The sequence below is a fragment of the Phymastichus coffea genome, unplaced genomic scaffold, assembly GCF_024137745.1.
Source record: "Phymastichus coffea isolate CEN01 unplaced genomic scaffold, Cenicafe_Pcof_1.1 PCOF00081, whole genome shotgun sequence".
Lineage (NCBI taxonomy): Eukaryota > Metazoa > Arthropoda > Insecta > Hymenoptera > Eulophidae > Phymastichus > Phymastichus coffea.
In genome coordinates this window covers 606,188-627,022 of record NW_026706892.1, presented here as the reverse complement: position 1 = coordinate 627,022, position 20,835 = coordinate 606,188, and the positions used below count along the sequence as shown (strand labels likewise).

The following is a 20,835-nucleotide window of genomic DNA, read 5'->3' as shown; positions in this document are numbered from 1 at the left end:
CGATCATGCCTTTCGCTTTGATGACGATGAAATTTAGAGCATACGCTTCGAGTTTCACGTCACGATGGAGTTTTATATGAATGCCTAGATACGAACGACCTTATCGATAGATAAATTTTCACAAGCATTATTTTCGCGAATTGCTTTGAGTCCAAGATTCTTGTACTTGTCGGCAATGAAAACTAATCGATGATTTTCTCAATGTTTCAAACGTTTATGTAACGGACAAAACGAAGAAGTTCTTTGAATACATCGTAATTTCTGTCTTCGTTTACAACATTTTTGTTCTTGATTATTTTTAAAAACATTAGACTCTCAGTGTGCAGAAAGAGCTTACGCGCGTACAACTGTTTCTCACCAATAATAAATTGTTATCGCTGTAGTACAATTTTTTATTAAATCACTTCTTCCATCACTCATCAGCGGCGTAATTGAAATCGAGTTCATCCTGTTACTTTTCGATGATTTTACACTAAATTATTTAACTTCTTTTTACAAGAATTTTAAAGGACTTCGGTTTCTATTACTACCACATCCTTGTACATTGAAATTTTACCCGACTGGTGTAACTGCACAAATTGTCTCGTAGCCCAGTAGAACATACGAAAGTTACGTGGACCGAAGATTCATTACGATTTATCGAAGAACTAAATTTTTCTAACTGGTGTCGTAATTATTGTGCTGGAGTTCAAGGTTTTTAAGTAAATTATTGGTATCGGCATTTCAATAATCTAAACAAACGATCTTATCACCAATGGGCTTGCTACATCATAAAAAATAATTATAGAAATTTTTTATATACGTTCGATTGACGACGATATCCAATCGACCATATTCCCGTACTGTTTATCCGTTGCAATTTTTAAGATTGTCTTGCTAATAATTTTGGCTGCTCGTGTGCGACTAAGCAACCGAAATTGACTCTTGGACTCTTGGATAGCAATACTGAGTGTTTAACGCGAACGGTAATGCTAAATGAACAACACTTGCCTGAACTTGTCTATAAACTTTTAATGCACAACTGTTAATCAAACGCTAAATTTCGGTAGCTACATACTTTTAAATCCAGTCAACAGAAATTTATAATTAAAGGTGAATAATATGTTTTATTTATACAATGTATTATTTTTTATGTTAATTTTCAATCGAATAAAAAATACCGAAGTTTGTCATTTTGTAAAGGAAAATAAAAACAAAACGATTTGAACAACAAGTTGAAAAACGATAATCAATGTATTTATTTCACCTGTTATTACACTCACGTATATTATTCTTAAGAAAACGAAAAAAAGCCAGAGAAAAATGTTATTCGTCCAAATCTCCAAGTGGAAATGGTTTTGGAGCTGGACGTTCAACTTGAAATCTTTCAATTTCTTTGTTGATTTCTAAGACTTTGCTTTTATCGATAGACTCGATGAGCCTTATTTTTTGAGCGATTTCTTGGTGTATGATCGGTTTATACTTTTTTCCGAGTCCCAGACACTCCATGTCATGTAAAAATTCAATTCTTTCTCTTATTCCATCGATAACTATGAGAAAAATCAACAAAAGATTTGTTATTCGCGCAATTTCGTTCAATACCAATTTCTTATCGGTGCACTCACTCTCTTTGAAAGGGTCTTCATCTTTTGCGTGCGGTTGCCTTCTGGCTCGATTAACCATGTTTGGTTCTCGTGGAGTCGGTGGCATTTCCTTACCATAAGCCATCATACACGCCAAGTGTCTTTTTTGTTTTTCTTTGTTAGCTGTAATAATTATTTCAATTATTGTGAAATCTAAAGTCGCTTTGAAAACGATTGAATACTTTTAGAGATCTTCCTGAACATCGCAAATCATTAAGATTTACAACAAATGTTCTCGTATATAAAATGTATCTAAAATTATTTGATTTGAACCATACTCCTCTAATGGCTAAAATTTTAAGTTAAGATTAATTTTCAAAGAACTTATATAATACTTATATAATATTAGAGAAACAGTGATCGAACAATAACAAACATTATATAAAGTATACGAGATTAGGTAAATACAAAATTCACTTCCAATAAATGGAATTTAAGGCGTATGTGAAACGATTAGGCCGTAAGTTAAGCTTTCACAGGATAAGTAAAATTGATTTTTCTTACGTAAAGGTGCCGTACGTCTGTACTGTTCCCTTTCATAAGCGCCACTACTCATGATCATCTCTTTCGATCGTCTTTTCCACACTGACGGATATTCAACCTATTTGTAATCGTATGAAGTGTAGTGCTAGTTTTAAAAATACAAAAACATAACGGAAAAATGTTTACCTCAATGCGCTCAACTTTTTTTTCTCTTTTTAAAGTGGGTGTGGGTGGTGGTAGAGAATTACCTTTATTTATCGCGTCTTGAATTGATTTTCTTTGCATCATTGTTAATTTTGACTCTTCCATCAATACTGGAAAAATTATACAGTGAAAAAACAATGATATTTATAATTCACTGCAAATTTAAAAATCATTTAAAAAATATCGAGTTGATAAATTCTTATGCAAAGAATATAACATAGAAATAAATTTATAAATAGTGTTAAACGAACAGTAGTAAGTTGGAGTGTAGGTTACTTTGCTAATTATAACCTGCCAAAATTGAATAATTAATATTCGAAATAAATTCAAAATGATATACCTTTAATTAAATTTTTGGTTTCTTCGCTGTAATTAGCTTTTGGGGGATTGTGAAAAGCTCCCACGCCAAGACCAACCCTTTGCTCTTTTCTTTCCATGATTACAGTCGAAACAAGTCACTCGTAAAAAATTATAAAGAAAAAATATAATCGAGCAATTTGTTGGTTACGATACGACAATGAACTGACGTGGAAGAAAGTAGAAAAGTTCGACACGCGCGCAGGGCGAGCGACTAACACGCAAGGCTGTCTTGATCATGCGAAGCAGGCGAAGTACGAAATCAAAGCGCGGCAGCGGCAATGCAAGCTTTCGTTTCTATGACTACTTGAAAGAGAGATGACTCAGCCCTCCCAAGCTCGGTAATCGAACTAACTTTTGACTTTGTCTTCCTCTTCTTGTATATGTATAGAGCATTCACAAATTGCCATATTTTTAGAGTACTGGTTGTACTATAAATTATCAAAATATTCTACCAATCAACCGTCTACATTCATGTTTATAACTTGCTGATAGTATACGGTAACTTACTTTTTCTTTTATACAATCATACATACTGTATTAAATTATCGCACAAAACAAACAACATTTTAGCGTTATTAATTTTTTTTACTACTACTTCGACCTCTTTTCTAGAACATATTCCATTTTCTTCATAAAAACATGTAAAGGCTCTCTTACATAGTGAGTGGACAAGCATTCGCCCAAAAAGAGAAAGTTTGTCTGCTAGCGGACGAACTTTCTCTTTTTGGGGCGTCTGCTCGGACTGTCTGGTGCCACTCGAATGTTTTTCCGCTCCCATGTAAGAGAGTCTTAAAAGAGCCGTTATACAAAAATAATAGCTAGTGTTTATTTAATCTAATAAACTGTTATATGCTGAACGTCTTCCTATATTTTTCGTTACAATTTTAGTCTAAACGTTACAAACCGAATGAAATTCATTCTAATATTAAAACGTCTATAGTAAAGAAACTACAAAGAATCAAACATAACTTTGCAGTTTCTTGTAAAATGAGTACTTGAACTTCTAATGGCAACACCATATAGCTATTTACGATACATATTAATATCGGTCGATAGGTAGCACATGAAACCTTGGCTCTATGGGGAAAGCCATCGCTTCACAAAAAGATGAGCTTTCCCGCCATGTATTCCAAGCGCACGCTAATAATGTCCAAAAGAATGACCTACCTCGATGTGCGAAAAATTCCAACTGAGCATCGCTATTTTCTCGACCTCGGAACTGACCTCTCAGTCCCCCCCACCCTACTTTTCTTCCGGCAATTTTCTGCAGGTCGTTGACCGCATTGGGACTTAGCAGCAGGGCGCGCCCTCGGCCACGCCTTAGCCGCATGTTTTCCAGCCGACTCAATTTTCCGTGTGCACTTATTAGACAATGATGTCAAATTTAATATTTATGATTTATTTTCTATTGACAACTCCCTAATAGTAAAGGTTCAACGTAAAATAAATATAAGGATAAATATATTAATATAAATTTTTAGAGATTCAAGGCTGTATGACGACTTATTTTATAATTCTCTTACAATATACACATTTACCACATAGCACATTCACAAAAAAAGTAGTAAGCATGCTAATCATCCATGTTCTTTTTTGGTTATCATTTTTTTATATATTGTATATACTTTGGACCGTTAAAGCTTTTTATATCCTTTTTAAGTCGTCTAATGCCGCATTTATTGATTTTGCAATATTGCGTAATTTTTAAATTAATTGAGAATCTCTTTAAAAACTTCAATGATAATTTTTCTCAAACATAAAAAGACTACTTTGCCATACCAAGCTTTGTATGAGCGAGTAAAAGTTGATTTGTAAAATACTAAAATATGGAAATTGATACTCAGTGCTGAAAAAAGTCTCAAAAGATTTTCTAAACTTTTATTCTGATTCTATATTAATAGCTATTTGTTTTGAGTTTATAAGAGCGACCATAATTACTTAGACCATATTTAAAACCAACAATATTGCTGATGACTTATATTTCCTCATATTAGATGTATCCTACTTATGCCCTTATTTATGTTATTATATATTTTAATATCATTGGCATCAACTGCAAGAAATATAAAGCATCAATTAATAGATTTAATTAAATGTAAACGCTTGCACCTAAATTATTTTAATACAAATTTATTTTCAATTTTAATATTGGTAGAGTATGAGTTCGCGAAATAGTAAACAGTAATTAGTGACAAGACGTAAAGTGATAATCGTATTTGTCAGAATAGAAATTAGTAACAAGGTAAATATAATAAATCACAATTATTAAAACTAAGAATTATTTGTTCCATATATTTTCTAACTTAATCGTTTTGCACTCTATCTACTAGATAATTATGTTATATTTACCGCTGGTGATATGTTGTCCATTGACAACTCATTAATACTGAAGGTACATAATTATTGGTAACCAACGTCAATACGATTCTATACGAAGACATAATTATTCTATCACAACCTACTTGGCGATACTGTTATATTTTGGGCCTAAAAATCCACGGTAACGTTTGTTAATAATTAACGAGCTACTAAATATTTCGTCATAAGTTGGCGCATATATGTATAAAAATAAGTGTAACTTTTGAAATAACTTATTACGAGTGTACAAGATAATTTTATTTTATTTCGTTTTTTTCCTAATATTACGTGTACATCAATTTGAAATCATTACTTAATGAGAGATTTACATACAAAATTATAAATATAAATTAATAATATTCGTCTTGTTCTTTTCCTCGAGCTTGTTCATATAAATTTTAAAGTCGATTTATAAGCGTGAAAAGACATTATAAATGATATATTTTGCTTATACGAAATAAAATCTAAATTAAACAAATAATTGTTTTACGCGCATTTTTTGTATTTGACTATTCATGTTTACAAATTTCCAAAATATATTTTTTGTATAATATATTGTTTTTCTCAATAAATGGGAATAGTATAACGGTGGTGAGTATTGAGCATACTTAATAGAGAAAGTAACTGTAAATTGTGAGTAAGAGTTGAATGAATTATCAATTGGAACATTGACTTTTTTCGACTTCAATTAAGTTATGTCTATTATTATAAAGTATGAAGATTTAGAGAATAGTTCATTAACGTAGAAATTTATTTATTAAAATGTCTATACCTTTGAATTGACACTATGCGACTTTAAAATTCAGATATTATTCAAAAGAAAAGTAGTGTTGCTTATAGTATATTATTATGTTGTGGATCCATACACGAGATTGTCTTTTTATATATCGTTATGATTAAAGGTCATATTGGCACATTAGACATTCTATCCATCACAAGTGCTAGTGTTACCGCTTTTTCTATTCCAATTACATATAATATTAACCAAAAAATAGAAGTAATTTTACAACCAATTCAATGATGTAAGAAAAGTTTTGAGCGATGAGGTGTTCAAATCGTTCGCATATTCTTGAAAAATGTTATAATCATGTTGACAATGCATAATTTCTTTTGGTCTATTTATTTTAGAATACATTGAGTTTCCAAACTTAGAACATTTAATGTTTTTTACTTGGTATGTAAAAGCGAATTCAATAATGAATTTGCAATATCACATAATTTTGAAAATAATTATTACAATATTAAACTAGTTTTTCTTTCTACGCCTTAATACAATTATTGATATCATTTGCTATGAATATAAACAGGTAATGGCTACATAGTAATTACTCATATTCATACATAATAATTGTGAATAAATCTTTTTTTCATGTATAATTTGTTTCTTTATAGAGACAAAGAACGCGCCAAATAGTTATGAATTATTTCAGAAATATCCAAGTGCAAGTCACCAGTGGAAAGGTAGAAAATAGAAATAGTACTTTTCAATATTTGTGCGAGAAAGTAATTTGAGCCTCGTGTGAACGTTTGCGTCCCATCGAGGTGAGGGTGAAGAAACAATACGAGGGTCAAATTACTTTCTCGCACTAATATTGAAATATATCATTTCACAATTGCTAGGTGGCATCAAAACAATATTAATTCATAATCAAGATTTGTTTTACTTAATTCAATTTTCCATCTCATTATGTAACGAAGATGTCCTAGCTGAATTTAGTCATTATCAGATTTCCAATAGTTTCCGTAGAAACTGCTCCTTCAATCGTAGTAATCACGAAAATGTTTTCTGGTATAATGTTCATTAAGCCATACCACGGCTCTTAGTAGATTTTGGATGATATAGTGACTTAGTTCAGTAATATACCATCGCATACATGTCGTTATGTTCTATTTGCTAAAACAAAGCTTCTAAACACCACTACCCTTTGAATTATACGGAAATATGTTTTTCTTTGTTTTTTTAAAGGGAAATTGCGATTATATCAATGATATTTTCACTCTATGTTACCATGATGATAGAAGAAGTTTTTCTTTAAAAAGAAGACAATCGCACCTCACCAGCTTTCTGCGACGCACCCCACCGAGGCATGCACAAGGCGCATGCTCAGCCAACGCAGGTCAACCTGCGCAGTATGACAGTGTAATATCGCCACAAGGGAGGTACAATCCTCCCCCGTGGCAGTCGCTCGCTGCTGTCTGCATATCCTCGTCTTTTCCGTTATCTTGATTTTGGCCCATAGCTCGCCTAATACACACTCTCATCCTCTGCGGTTTATCGATTTCGCCCTACTCCCTTTGTTCACGACTTCGAGGTACTTTCTGCATATAGTTTGTTGTTCGGTTGTTTTTTTTTTCTCTCTCGGTTTTTTGCGCTGTGGCACACTTCTTTGGAGTCATTAGCGCAAGGTGAGTGTGTGCATGGTGGACAGTATATTTATACGCGTGGCCTCATTGATCGTGTAAGTTCTGCTTTTGTGGCGCCTACAAAATTTTTTTTTTTCGTTACAGCTCTGTTGCGTTGTTGCTGAGTTTTATCGTCATTAGATGTTAAGATAATTAGTGATAAACAAAGATGAATAATAATTATAATGGCTGTGAGAGTTGCCTTCCAACAAGAATGTATACTATAGGTAATTAAAGAATCAGTGTTGAATTTTCGTGAAAATCAATTTATTGGTCTAAATATAGTTTTGGAAAGCAACACAAAGGTCTCATATTATTTTTGACCTCATACTCAATTTCAGCGTTCATTATAGATTAAATTATTTATTTATGTTCAAAGCATAATTGAAGTTGATGAATGAATATCGAAATAAAATCGATGTATAAATAATCGAAATCGATATAACCGAATATTCTTTCGTAAATTGAGAAATACAAATTATTTCATTAAAGTTTATTTTCTGACTCGTACAGTACTGTATGTATTTTCCTTACAGTTTATCTCTGAAGTTCATTCAAGAATATTTATCACGTCTGCTATATTTGTCTTTCAGATAGGTTTTAAATTGAACATATCACGTAATACGGTAAACATCCTAGTAAAAAATGTATCGCTCAACCAAGTACAAGTTATTGCTATTTTTATATCTCGCTTTTCCCTATAGTATGCAGCATTTTTTCACGACCTAATATTTTTCATATCGACAACTCATCAATCAAAAAGTGTATGTAATTTTCAGATAGACAAAGAAGCTTATAATTAGAGCAAGGCAGAAGTAATTTAAAAGTGAACTACCAGCAGTTGAAGTTACCATTACAAAAAAACGAATTTCCCTCTCAAGATGAAACTCGGACTCTTGAAAAGTTGTATGTTCTACTTCCAACTAAGGCAAGGGACTATCCTCATCGCCATAGTTCAGCTGGTGAGTAATCAAAAATTTTCTGATCGAATTGAACTTGATGTTAATTTAAATAATAATTACAATGACGGTTTTCACTCGTAACATCAAGTATTTAACAAACGAATTGTACCATCATTATAAGTTGTGTATGAAATACCGCGAATGCACGGATGATTGGTTTCAACAAAGCGCCGAACGTAATTAAAGCTGATAGCCTTTAGCTTTTGACAGAGAGTAAATACAATTTTATAGTGGTAACCTCAAAGTGTAATGGAAAATTGGCTTTCTAAAAATATCGCAGTTTTCAATCAAACACGGCTTCTTTTTCTCGCTCGCCAACAAACGTCCATTCACTTCAGAACCTTTAAATTAATTAACATCTCCGACGATTCAATGAATTGAGAACGACAAAATCACCAAAATAACTTGTTCTAGGTATTATCCGGTTACATAATAATATTTCTGACGTTGAGTTTAACTCACGAAAGTAGAATCCAGGACATGATAGCTCGCGACACTGAAGACGTGTTGGAGCGCGAAGCTTTAGAGGAGATTACCTCGAAGCACATAAACAGTCATCGGATGGAGCTTGCGCATCACGATGCCACGGGTATGAATAATTTTCATATTCGACTGCAAATGCGTTATATATTCTCCTAATAATATACTTTTTACGACTTTTCAGAGAAAATATATTTGATTTATTGCGGCCTGGTGGTTATGGTAGTGAATTTTGCATCAACGATTCTATTGCTTTACGGAGTGCTTATGGTGAGTTTGAGTTTTCCAATACTTTTCAATTGTGATACGCGGTAAAACTTTGCTCGGTGAAGTGGAAAAAGCCACTGAGATCCCAAAACTTTATGACTGATTTTTTATACGCTCTGTCTATCTGTCTAGAATATTCGCTACTTGATGACACCGTGGATGATGGTGATGATGACAAAAATCGTGGCTCTAATAATATCACTGTTCTTAGTTCAAGAGCGCGACTGTCCGTTCCTTTACATCATCGGTGGACAAGATTTGATTGACCGTCAGTCATACATTTCCGAATTAGTATCACTAATTGTTATCGCTTCAATAATTGTTTTATATCAAATTTTATATTACAGGGCTTTTAGTATTATCAACAGCGCTCTTCGCCTTCTACACATGGCTGGTAGTGTACAGTACGTATCGTCAAATGGAGATGAAGAAGGGAGTGATCCACGAGGTGCACGTCACGCTCAATGACAAGAAGTATGGTCACCCGCACAAGGGTTACAGCAAAAAGCCACTGCGACAGCACGTCGCACTTACCCAAGCCTATGACGTCTGAAGGGATACATTCGGTGAACGACAATATACTGAAAGAATGCCAGTTTTCTGTCCCGTTTGTTGTTTTCTTCCTCAACTCGTTTTGAGGTAGAATCGTTGCAAATTTCGGCTACTATATATATTTTTTGGGACTTTTCTTCACATCCATTTTTCGCGATAATTCTCTTTCGATCTTACGCGATTTTTCACTGAAAGCTAAACGATCGTGAAGTTTGATTTCGCGTTATATCTGTAATGAAGTGATATGATTAAATCAATCTGTAAAATGAATTTATGGAAGTTTACGTAACAACGATGTATTATGATTGTTTTTTTTATGTAAATATACTTTCATTGAATTTGTTAGTCATCGAAATTATTGTGATAATTATACATACTGCAGTATGGCAGTTTTTATTGAAGCTGTAATCATCGCACATTAGTGTAAATATTTATTTCTTAGTCACGAAGCACAATGTTTTTCTTTTTATTATTTAGTAGATAACATTCACGGTAATGTTAATGTAAAAAAACTTAATTTTTTATGAAAAGTGAAGAAAAAAATTATGCTAATTGAGCGTGTTCAAAGTCGAATAGATAAATAATAAAAAAAATTTTAGATACTTAAATATTTTTTACACCGTATTCCCTTAAATTAGTTCCATAAGTATATCAAACTTAGTTTCAGTTGTTTATATCAAGATCAATTTTATAAAAAAAAAGAAGCAAAAGGTGAATAACTTTTTATGAATAAAATATCTTCTTGGCACTCTTCCAATCACAATACGTATCTTATTGATGAATATACCACATCAATATTATTAAAGTAAAATATTAACAATAGAATACTTATTATTTTCATGATAGACTATTCTTATACCTAACTCGGATTTAAAAAAAGAGAAAAAAATAGATTTTTTACAGAACCAACCGATCAAAATTCACTCATTTGTAATATGAGTATACTAAAACAGTTATAAGCATTATCTGTAAATTTCTACATTATAATTTACATCATTCAAGTATCACACTATACCAACAAAGAAAACAACTCAATGTATACCTTTCTATAGTTCGGCTGTGTTTCGCGACCCTGACATAATGTTGTACGTCATTATAATGACGCTTCTATCGTATAAAAGTGCATGAAACAAGCAAACTGCAATTGAGAAAAATGATTGTAAAAAAATAATAATGATAAATCTGTCTTTCGCTAAGCTGTGTAGCTTTGTTTAACGCGTCTGTGGATTTTTAGACGTGTAAGCTAAAAATATGAAACACGCGCACCAATAATATTTTGCGCAACAAACTTTTTAACAACCACATAAAAAATATCTGTACATTATCTCAACTGTATGTATATAAATTAAATGTATCGAATATAGAAACTGATTTTTCTCTTAACTCAGTGGTTGTTGTTTTTGCATATTTTTTTATATACTTTTCCTCTACACATTAAAACACAGATTAAACAAGGAGTATGAAAATGCAAAAAAACAACAAATGATTTGCAAATTTTTTATTTATATTTCGTAAAAATTATTACAGAATTAAAAATCAGCATTTAACAGCCCCAAAGTATAGATTTCATACAAATATCTTAAAAAGTATAGTGCAATAAAAAGACTCGGCAAAATTACATAAAACACACGTAAGGTAAGAAACATTCTCAACTTTTGCACTACGGATTTGTTCATTGTGTCACTCAAACAAAATCTACAAATAAAAATTGTTACTCTCTGCCTAACGTACAAAGAAATTATATGTTGTTACGATAATGGATATACACTAAATAGTAGATATTAAATTATATACAAATTTTATTTTAGAAAACTAAAAACTTAATGGTAAAATATCAAAGGCTGCTAGAGAAAAAAAAAAGAAAACCAATCCACTTATCAGAAATAATATTCTGCAACAATAATGTCGCTCATTTCCGATTTCAATGTAATATAGGCTAAGCGCTGCACCTCGTTATCAGTGCTTTTTTCTGGTTTTTTAATACCTAGTATAAAATTAACGTCAACAGTCTTTTTAGCATTCTCTAGGATTTATTTAAACTCTTACTCCAAGATTGCACTGTAGTGGTTAAAAGAAAAACAACATACATTTGACTGTTAGTCACTTGATATGTACAGTGAAGTTTTTTAAGAGCAAAGCTTAAATAACCCTCCATAAATATTATTCAATATGGACGTAATATATACTTATCAACAAGTACTTAAGTATATAACAAATACGTATGTAGACTAGAATTTTTAATCTTTATATGGTGCTTCATATTTATGCAACAATCGAGACAAACGTATATCGTTCAGTTGATGATGTTTCAAGTCTGCGGTATTCAAAATTGTCTAAACAACTAACATTGTTAATCTCAAGTAATTCTATTTTCTGGCAATCGGATTAACAAGATTAAAAAAACCATTTACATCAACATTTTCATAATTTATATATTCTCTACTCAATATTCATAAGTCTGGTCTACTTTCATATTACTGTTTCTCAGTTGTTATAATTATTTTGAATTTCAAAGACTCGCGTGTTGACGTTAACTTTAGTCCGCATACATTTTTTCACATTGATCGAAAAAATTGCCTTAAAAATTTTGACATAAAACTCGATATAACAGAGCTCACCAAACTTGATTATTATGCTTCAATATAATTCGTTAACATTTTTTTTCTTATGTTGAGCTTTTGTACTCAACGCATTAATACAATCGTTTTGTTTTTTCATCAACATATTATATTATTCGTCGTGTCATTTAGAATGACTGGCAGCAATGAGACGCATAATAAAAACAATTTTTTCTTTGTATTTTCATATTATTTTTGCGCTTACCAGGTACTTACAACTGAAACGATTTATAATAGCATGCGCTTTTTCATCTATATATATATATATATTAGCGAAAAAATCGCGCTCGGAATAGAAGCGACAAGCTGCTGCGCACACGGCAATCACAGTTTATTCACGCAAATGGAAGTCTTTGTCTTGGCCTCGAAGGATCGGTTGAGAGTCACAGCTTATCGTCGGTCATTTCGAGAAATTGCTCATAGAAGTCTCTCGTGCACTCACCTTTATTATTGAAGATGAATTTATAATAACTACCATCCGCACATATTACTAAAAAGAAAAATTTTCTTTCAACAATTAGTAAAAAATCGCGCATTAAAAAATTCGAAAATGTATTAGTCTTTACCAATGATACTATTATTATCAGTGCCAAAGGCACACATACATTGGGGTCCACCGGGTACCTGAAATTTGCAAAAACTCCAGCTTGAACTGAAGTATTTTGGTAAAAACGTTGCCGACGCTAAACTAGACTGACGATTCAATTTTTGATCCTCTACAGCAAATACATGAACAGTCCCGTGGTCACTCGCAACACATAGCCACGTCGAGTCGTGATTAAAATTGATGCTGAAATAAAATGAAAAATTTCAAAGTCTACTGTCGACCTTAATTTTCATTTTATATAAATTATATAATTTCCCTTTATATATCTTACCAGTATATGTTGGCGTGATTAGCACCTCGTCTCAATTCGTTAATCATAGTACCCGTTTGAGAATCAAATACTCTTATTAAAGTACCTTTTTCAGAAGCAGTTGCTAATCTAGTTCCTTGTAAATTCAGTGCTATACAAGACAAAGGTGTTTCATGTGCTTCTATATTGAGTGGTGGCTTTTCAGTATTAGCTAAATCAACGACTGCAAAATCCATTGTGTTAATTAATTAGTTAAATTATTTAATTTTCCATTCAATTATTCAATTTTTTTAACTCATATTAAAAATATAAAAGAATAATATAATTTACCTTGTACATGTCCATTTTTCCTACCAGGGAAAGCAAGTAGAGAGTTATTACTGTTCGGACAAAGAACACATAGGCCTTTCGGATTGGCATTTGTCTCAAACACATGCAACTGCTGTGGACTTTGAGTAAACGTATAAACTTTTATAACACCTTCCTGAACAATAACTATTCTGTCTCTCCTCAACTTTACTCCTTTTACTGGTGCACTGAATTCCAGTGTAATAGCAGGTGCTTTCTTCAAATCATCCCATATTATGACTATAAAATATAAGCAATATAAACAAATAAAAATATCAAGAAAATATTTATTTATCACATCAATTCATGATTAGTAATTGACCTTTATTTGGTGGATACATTGGTTGCTTTCCTCCTCCAACAAAGGCCAAATAATTGCATCTAAACAACATTTCCACATAGCCCAAGCCACCTTCTCCAAAATCATGTCGTTCTTTTTCTTTGAGTGGGTCACAGTTGTAAACTCTATAACCATTTTCCATACCACAAGCAAAACATCCTGTAAAATCAAGTAATGTAATAAAGTACACTTCTAACATGATAATGCTATCTGTTTACTACATTCATCTCTTGTTCAATTTCTTTTTATTCTGAGACTCTCCTGATACACCAACATGAGATATGTGTTTGTGTCATTCTCATTTTAATGAGTCTTTAATTAATTTAGCTTATAAAAGTGCTATCATAACACGCTGGTAAAGCATGTTACCTTATATATCTCCATGATATAAGTTTTGAAATTCATTGATTATCATCCCAAAATTAAAATTTGATAAGCATGTAACTATTAAATATTACATTTCACTAGCCCTTTAATATCACTTGCAACAAGTAACTTATTGTGTTGGCAGTATAACACCAATTACAAAATTAGGTCACAGTGGATATTACAAGAAATGAGGCCGCTTTCAGATTCAGGATGTCAAGCAATTTCTCTTGTCAATGTTATCAATTTATATTTTTAAGTTTGAAAGTAGAGGTAACTTATATGTATTAAAATTTTAATTACATTACTGTTAAGTTAAAAAATATATTTGCACTTTTAATTTATAAAAATTATTAATAACTAGAAAATGATGTACAAGCGTATTACTCGCGAAAATAAGAATACAATACACTCAAAATAAGTTACTCTTTCGATATTGTAAGCTGTTTTCTAAGGAAAATCTGTAAGTAGGCTAAGGTTGAGGTTAGTTTGCAAAAGAAAATAGATCACTGGCTGCATTTATTGTGGAATTAATGCCCTACATTGAAAATTTCATGTGCAATATATAACCATCAATATCACCATCACTTGCAAATAAATTTAGTGCACGTAACTAATATTTACAACAAATTATTACCAGAAACATGTTACCACTCTGCCTTAATAACGATTTTAAAAAATCCACTTTTCTACACAATCTGACACAAAGATCTCTGGATTTTTCATACCGCGAATTAATGAAAATCATTCAAATGCTGTAATAAGGTGAAGAATCACACACCCTGATCCTGATTGAAACCGGCGTACAGGAGGCCGTTGCCATTAGGGCTTCCCATAGCGAGATTCATCGTAGCTGATGTGCACTTCACTTCTCGTTACGTTGCGTAGTCTCTCGGAAAAACTCAAGCTCAGCTCATGGCTTTTCTCCGCGGACAACTGCAGCAGCCTCTTGTCTCTTTTTCGAAAAGCGTCTCGCGCGGCTCTCTCAAATCAGCTGATAGCGACGAAAGCGTTATAAAGAGATTCCCACTTTTTGTTGTTGTCGCCGCAGTCCGCTCTGCTGCTGCTTTAATAATGTCCGCCGTAAGTAAGTTCGTTAAGATGAAAAGTGATGATTGCGCGGAGGAGTTGAACTTGAGTTTATTGAGTTGATGTGGAAATTGAAAAATTTTCTGGATGGAGACGCCAAAAGAGATGGCAAAAATTGTCAGGGAATATGGAATTCATGAGACGAAAATTTTTGGTAAATGAGTCTTAAAAAATGATATAATATAAATTGTAAATACTTTTGTTATAAGATTAGTCACGACATCCTTGAACGTTAACAATGAATTGTTCGAGATATATGAACAGCTCTTTTCTAGGGAAATTAATCACCATGGTTAACAATATTATTTTAATTTATTTATATGAAGGGGCCATTCATCACATACAGCTGCAATCTCTGATTGTTATGAAATGATTAGATTATACAGGTTTTACTCGATGCAGTCATTTAATAAATACAATTTTAACGCGGCAAGTATGCTGACTTAAATTTTTATTAATAATTGAAAATAATCATCGAAATTCATGTAATCGCCTTGTTTTATAAAAAATTACGCAATTTTGAGAAGCCATAATTTTGAACGTTACCGCTTTCAGTGTGACCAACAAAAAATTTCCTAAGTGTCCTAAGGCCTTTCTACACTGAAGGAATATTCCTGTGATGTTCTTATTTCGTGTAATTTTGCATCGCCCGAAACATTAGTACAGTTCACCTTTTGAATTGTGGCACATTGGAGTCCTCAGGTACCCACAGCCATTAAAACGAAACGAAACGAAACGAAGTACAGTTCACCGTCTACCTCCCTATACATAATCAGTGGTTTAAGAAGCACAGAAGGCGCAAAAACGTTCGGTCTTCTTAACTTCTTAAACCACACATTATATACACAGACGTAGATGATGAATTGTACAAATGTTGTGGAAGGTATACGAAATCACACGGAACAAGAGCATCACAGAAATATTTCCTCAGTGTGGACCATGGAGAAAGGCTTGACCTAACGTACTACAATCAATTAGATATCGTCATCGCAATACTGTTGAACTTACCTCTATTTTGAAAAGTTGTAAAAGAACATGTGACAATTCATAATATTGTTTTAATTGGTACAACATAGACAATTGTAATAGTTGAGAAAAAACTGGAAAATATTGGAGAATTTTTATTTTATAAGGTATTCTTTTGTAAATACGTTTACAAAATTAGAAGAATTCATGCTTTTAATAAATTAACCTATACATTTTGTATTTTGCTTTTCTGAATTTATTGTTTTAGAGAAGAACTAATATTTTTATACGTAATTTTTTGTAATATCATAATTATTTTCAAATTATTATTCGAGTCTATATTATTTTTATCAATTTGGAAAGGAAAATTCAATTTCTTGTATAACTTGAATGTGAATTTCGTTAGTTTTTTAATTTAAAAAAATTATTACTGTGAAACAATTAGTATAAAGAAGAAATCAGAGTTTATTTATTCTAACAAACCTATCAGTAAAGTTTCTTAATATAGAATTTTTACATTAAATATATGTTGCTTTTTCTTAAATTATTAAAAAACGTTATGTTACCATAGATAAAAAGACATATTTCATAAATGATTTTAAGAAGATTCCATACATTCAACACTTTTTTGAAAGAAAAACCAGTCAATTTAAAAAATATGAAGCACAGTTCACAATTATGGCTAACAAGACAAATGAAAGATCCATACGTCGAATTAGCAAAGCAACAAAACTACAGATGCAGGAGTGCCTTCAAACTTCTTGAATTAAACAAAAGATATAAAATTTTTGAGCCTGGTATGAACGTGGTCGATTGCGGTGCTGCTCCAGGAAGTTGGACTCAAGTTGCTGTTAACTTAACAAATGCAAATGGCAAAATGGTTGATGAACAGAAAGGAAAAGTTATTGCCATAGACAAATTGCCAATGCATCATGTAGATGGAGCAATAGTCTACGGAAATATGGATTTTACACTGGAAAAATCAAAACAAATAATATTAGATTCTTTGCAAGGAAAATTTGTTGAATTAGTAATGTCAGATATGGCTCCAAATTCATCAGGTGTGAAGGAATTGGATCATGAAAATATAATAAGATTAGCTTACATGACATTACATTTTGCACTGAAAGCTACTACTTTTGAAGGAACCTTAATTGTTAAATTATGGGACGGAAGCAGGTCTAGTGAGTTTGAAGAAAATGTTGCCAAATTTTACAGGAAAGTTAATATTGTCAGACCTCAAGCAACGAGAAGTGAATCTTCAGAAAAATTTATCCTTGCTCGAGGTTTTAAAGGTATTCAAATAAGAGCAACTGAAAACAAGTAGTTTTGATAAGCTTTTTGTACGTCGATTACCGAAATGTAAATATAGTTATTTATTCATATCATTACATGGCATTTTAAATTTAGATGAAACTAATCTTTATGCTACATTTTTATTTCCTAAAAATGAATGAAATTAAATTTTTATTTAATCGCTTAAGTAGGTAATAATAATAACAAAGAATCAATGTAAGAAGAAATAATAAAGACGCACAATTATGCAATATACATCAATATATATTTTACTATAAATAATACAATAGTTGTTTAATACAGTTACATTTAATACATCTTTACGATAAAGTTAACACTTATATCGTTACGCTTTATATATACAAATCTGCGTTTTCAAACTAATAATAATTCTATGGTTTATAATAAAAATGAATTAATATTTACACAAGATTTAACATTCATACGCCAGAAAAAAACATTACACAGCACATGGAGAAGAATAGAATGAGTATAAAAAAACGTGTGGGATACAGAGTATACGTTTACTGGCCGCAATGTCAGATATTTGATAATTTCGTGTAATTAATTACCTATATGAATATGATATGATGATTATGTTCAGATCTCATTGAAGTAAAAAATGATACCGATTATCGGACATGCATTGAATTTGCACCTCTCACATTGAAGAAAACAAATATATCAATTTTTGCACTTATTGTATTATATACGAAATATTTAACTGTTTGTAAACAAAAAATTATATACACAATTTCGGTTACATAAAGCAAACAAATAAACTAAATCACAAAACAAGCAAATATATGTCAAAGGACACATTGCAAATCATTCGCATGCGAAATAAATGACAAGTACAATGAGAAAGAAAAAATGCACAATAACATTGCATGACCCATAATCAGTACATTTGATTGAAGAGATTATACATCTTATATTTCAAAATTGCACATGAGTATATATTGGAAAATTTGATTTTTCCTTTTCGCTAAATACGTATCTAAATTTCTACCTAACAACAGATTTAAATGCTTTTGCGTTTACACGTTCGTTATAATAGAAACGATTTTTCATTTTATTTCTCCCTCGATGAGAAAATATCGTTAATATGCGAGTGTATTATCAAAGAATCATTGGCCACTATAATACGGCGAGTTTAGCTATATAATCTCAAATCGGCTCTCTGCATACAACATTCATTTCATTTTAATACGTTTAATAGACAACAATTTTACTATGTAATAGAAATAAGGAGGAGATATGAAAAAAAAAAAAAAACAAACAAACATACACTATATATGATTCGACTATATAAAGAGTAACAATATTTCGATGTTTCCACACAACAGCGATATGACTTTGTTTTAATATATACTTAGTCTATTGTTAAATATTGATGAGATGCGTATATTTAAGCTTAATTATATATTACAAAATTCGGAAGAACGACGATTCGCCAGTGGCACGCCAAACAAAGACAAAAGATTTTACCGCACGAGTACGCGAGAAAAGAAAAATTTGATTATAATTCATTCAAGTTCTAATTTTAGCAGAAAAAACATTGCATCTCGAGTCCAGACACGTAAAGAAATTTTTTTTTCTCGTATTTTTCAGTCTGTATAGCAATGAATCTTTTGCACGTGGGGCCACTAAAGAAACTTACAAACTACTGAGATTCGATATTTTCGGTGAAGTGAAACAACGTCGTATATAAAAAAAAGATAAGACATGAATGAATGAATGAATGAATGAAAGTAATGTATATTGTATATGTAATTCGGGAATCCCTACTGCGTGTAGAGATTTACAATATCCTCTAAACAACAATTAGTGAATTACTTATATTACTTACGTCGATTATTATACGAGTTGCTCCGCTACTACAATTACCATTTAGATATGATACCCAAAAAGCACGCACATACTCTACGTAGATATCTTATATATTCTAAGAAGCTTAATACGCGTAATATTGAATGTGTGCGTCTTGAAGCAAAAAAGTCTTCGCATATATGGTAGCAGGACGAAACACCGACAATATTTCTGAATGAACTATAGAAAAGTGTAAAAGAGAGAACGAGCTTACAGAAAATTGTTTGGGTGTTTCTTCTAAAGAATAAACAAACTACAAGCGACGTAATTGCAGCTTAGTAATTACGGCCGAGTTTTTGATATCACCAACGCAGCGCTTCGATGCAGGTATAATGACGTATTTACAAAATGCATGCATGTAACTCTCTAAATCATCTTAAGCGTCGTTCTTAAAAATCGTTCCACCGCCACGCCTTGACGTAGGTGGTGTAGGTCCTCCGATGGGTTCATTATGCGAGCCGTGACTCGTCGTTGGATAAAATGACAGATCCCTAACCAACGGCATTCTCGCCCAGAATTTAAGTAACATTGGCTTTTGTTTCTGCTGTCGCCAGCGCTGCACGCTGCTCTTCGTACTCGAGCTATACTGAAACGGCGACAAATCCTTGAAAGTGTCTTGATTGTGGATGCTATTGACGTCATCCGATGGGAATCTCACGAAACTACCACGCGGGTGTTGCTGTTGAGGTGGGTCGGGAAATCGTATGTAGGTGCGATCGCGTGACAATTGATCTTTGAACTCAGGTGGTAGATTATCTCGTTTACCGTCGTTGAAAAAAATCGGCTCGTCGTTGACGGTGAACGATGGCTTGTGCTGTTGCGGTTGTCTTTGCAACAAGAACATTGACGGTGGTTCGGTTGGAATCTCCGTCGCCCGAATTGTAGTTGGCTGACGTCGTATTTCCGTGGTGTACGGATTAATTTGAATGCTAGCTTTAACCCTTTGTGGTCGCGATGTTACAGTTGTCGTGGCTGTTATCGTTGTCTCCTCGGGCACAGCGTTAACTGTGGTGCTCGGTACATCAGTCGTTTGAGTGGTGAAAACCGTCGCTTCGGCTTTGATTGTACTCTCCTTAGCGTCGTATGTATCCTGCACTGTGGGGGGTATCGTCGTTGTATCTTGTTGTAACATCGTTGTAGTTGATGCAACGGGTAAAGTTGACGGCTGATGAATTTTCGAACGGATCAATTCTTGATTTTTCGCTGACATCATCGATCCTGCTTCGCCTGGTTTCAACAATTCGTCTTCGGCAAATTCATCCTCGTACTCTTCTTGCTCTTGCTCTTCCTCGGATCCCTGCTCCGGCGTTTGAGTTTCGTCCTCGTCGGTGTATGCCGTTTCATCATCCATTGTCGATGGAGCTGACATTGTCGTGGTCATCTGAAAATACA

General features: G+C 32.5%; 5 protein-coding genes across 13 annotated transcripts in view; 2 read left to right on the top strand and 3 right to left on the bottom strand.

Annotated features, from left to right (window-relative positions):
* Positions 1–1,247: 1,247 nt before the first annotated feature.
* LOC131668624 (UPF0193 protein EVG1 homolog) lies at positions 1,248–3,026 on the bottom strand. Its single transcript, XM_058942959.1, has 5 exons — positions 2,650–3,026; positions 2,292–2,419; positions 2,127–2,223; positions 1,605–1,745; positions 1,248–1,529 (listed from the first exon to the last, which is right to left on the bottom strand). The coding sequence occupies exons 1-5, from the start codon at positions 2,744–2,746 to the stop codon at positions 1,306–1,308; spliced, it is 687 nt and encodes a 228-aa protein (XP_058798942.1). The 5' UTR covers positions 2,747–3,026; the 3' UTR covers positions 1,248–1,305.
* A 4,167-nt stretch (positions 3,027–7,193) lies between these two features.
* On the top strand, positions 7,194–11,057 carry LOC131668605 (uncharacterized). Of its 5 annotated transcripts, XM_058942920.1 has the most exons (7): positions 7,194–7,433; positions 7,536–7,657; positions 8,210–8,392; positions 8,807–8,981; positions 9,057–9,142; positions 9,272–9,407; positions 9,487–11,057. In XM_058942920.1, the coding sequence occupies exons 3-7, from the start codon at positions 8,312–8,314 to the stop codon at positions 9,690–9,692; spliced, it is 684 nt and encodes a 227-aa protein (XP_058798903.1). In that variant the 5' UTR covers positions 7,194–7,433; positions 7,536–7,657; positions 8,210–8,311; the 3' UTR covers positions 9,693–11,057. The 5 variants fall into 5 exon arrangements, with proteins under 5 accessions (XP_058798903.1, XP_058798906.1, XP_058798904.1 ...); XM_058942923.1 differs by lacking the exon at positions 7,536–7,657 and having other exon boundaries at positions 7,194–7,339; XM_058942921.1 differs by lacking the exon at positions 7,536–7,657.
* Positions 11,058–11,201: 144 nt separating this feature from the next.
* LOC131668590 (WD repeat domain phosphoinositide-interacting protein 3) lies at positions 11,202–15,269 on the bottom strand. 2 transcript variants are annotated; one of them, XM_058942888.1, is made up of 6 exons: positions 14,858–14,952; positions 13,837–14,013; positions 13,497–13,754; positions 13,188–13,389; positions 12,876–13,099; positions 11,202–12,799 (listed from the first exon to the last, which is right to left on the bottom strand). In XM_058942888.1, the coding sequence occupies exons 2-6, from the start codon at positions 13,994–13,996 to the stop codon at positions 12,693–12,695; spliced, it is 951 nt and encodes a 316-aa protein (XP_058798871.1). In that variant the 5' UTR covers positions 13,997–14,013; positions 14,858–14,952; the 3' UTR covers positions 11,202–12,692. The 2 variants fall into 2 exon arrangements, with proteins under 2 accessions (XP_058798871.1, XP_058798869.1); XM_058942886.1 differs by lacking the exon at positions 14,858–14,952 and adding an exon at positions 15,002–15,269 and having other exon boundaries at positions 11,203–12,799.
* Positions 15,270–16,038: 769 nt separating this feature from the next.
* LOC131668619 (rRNA methyltransferase 2, mitochondrial) lies at positions 16,039–17,829 on the top strand. The gene is made up of 3 exons (XM_058942951.1): positions 16,039–16,049; positions 16,193–16,442; positions 16,847–17,829. Exon 3 carries the CDS (start codon positions 16,868–16,870, stop codon positions 17,600–17,602), a length of 735 nt encoding a protein of 244 aa, XP_058798934.1. The 5' UTR covers positions 16,039–16,049; positions 16,193–16,442; positions 16,847–16,867; the 3' UTR covers positions 17,603–17,829.
* A 66-nt stretch (positions 17,830–17,895) lies between these two features.
* Positions 17,896–20,835, bottom strand: part of LOC131668618 (mucin-2-like) — a 46,155-nt gene continuing 43,215 nt past the window's right edge. For all 4 annotated transcript variants that reach the window (XM_058942947.1, XM_058942949.1, XM_058942950.1 and 1 more), the window contains one exon: positions 17,896–20,824. In XM_058942947.1, the coding sequence (XP_058798930.1) occupies positions 19,820–20,824 (1,005 nt within the window). In that variant the 3' untranslated portion in view covers positions 17,896–19,819. The remainder of the gene's footprint in view (positions 20,825–20,835) is intronic.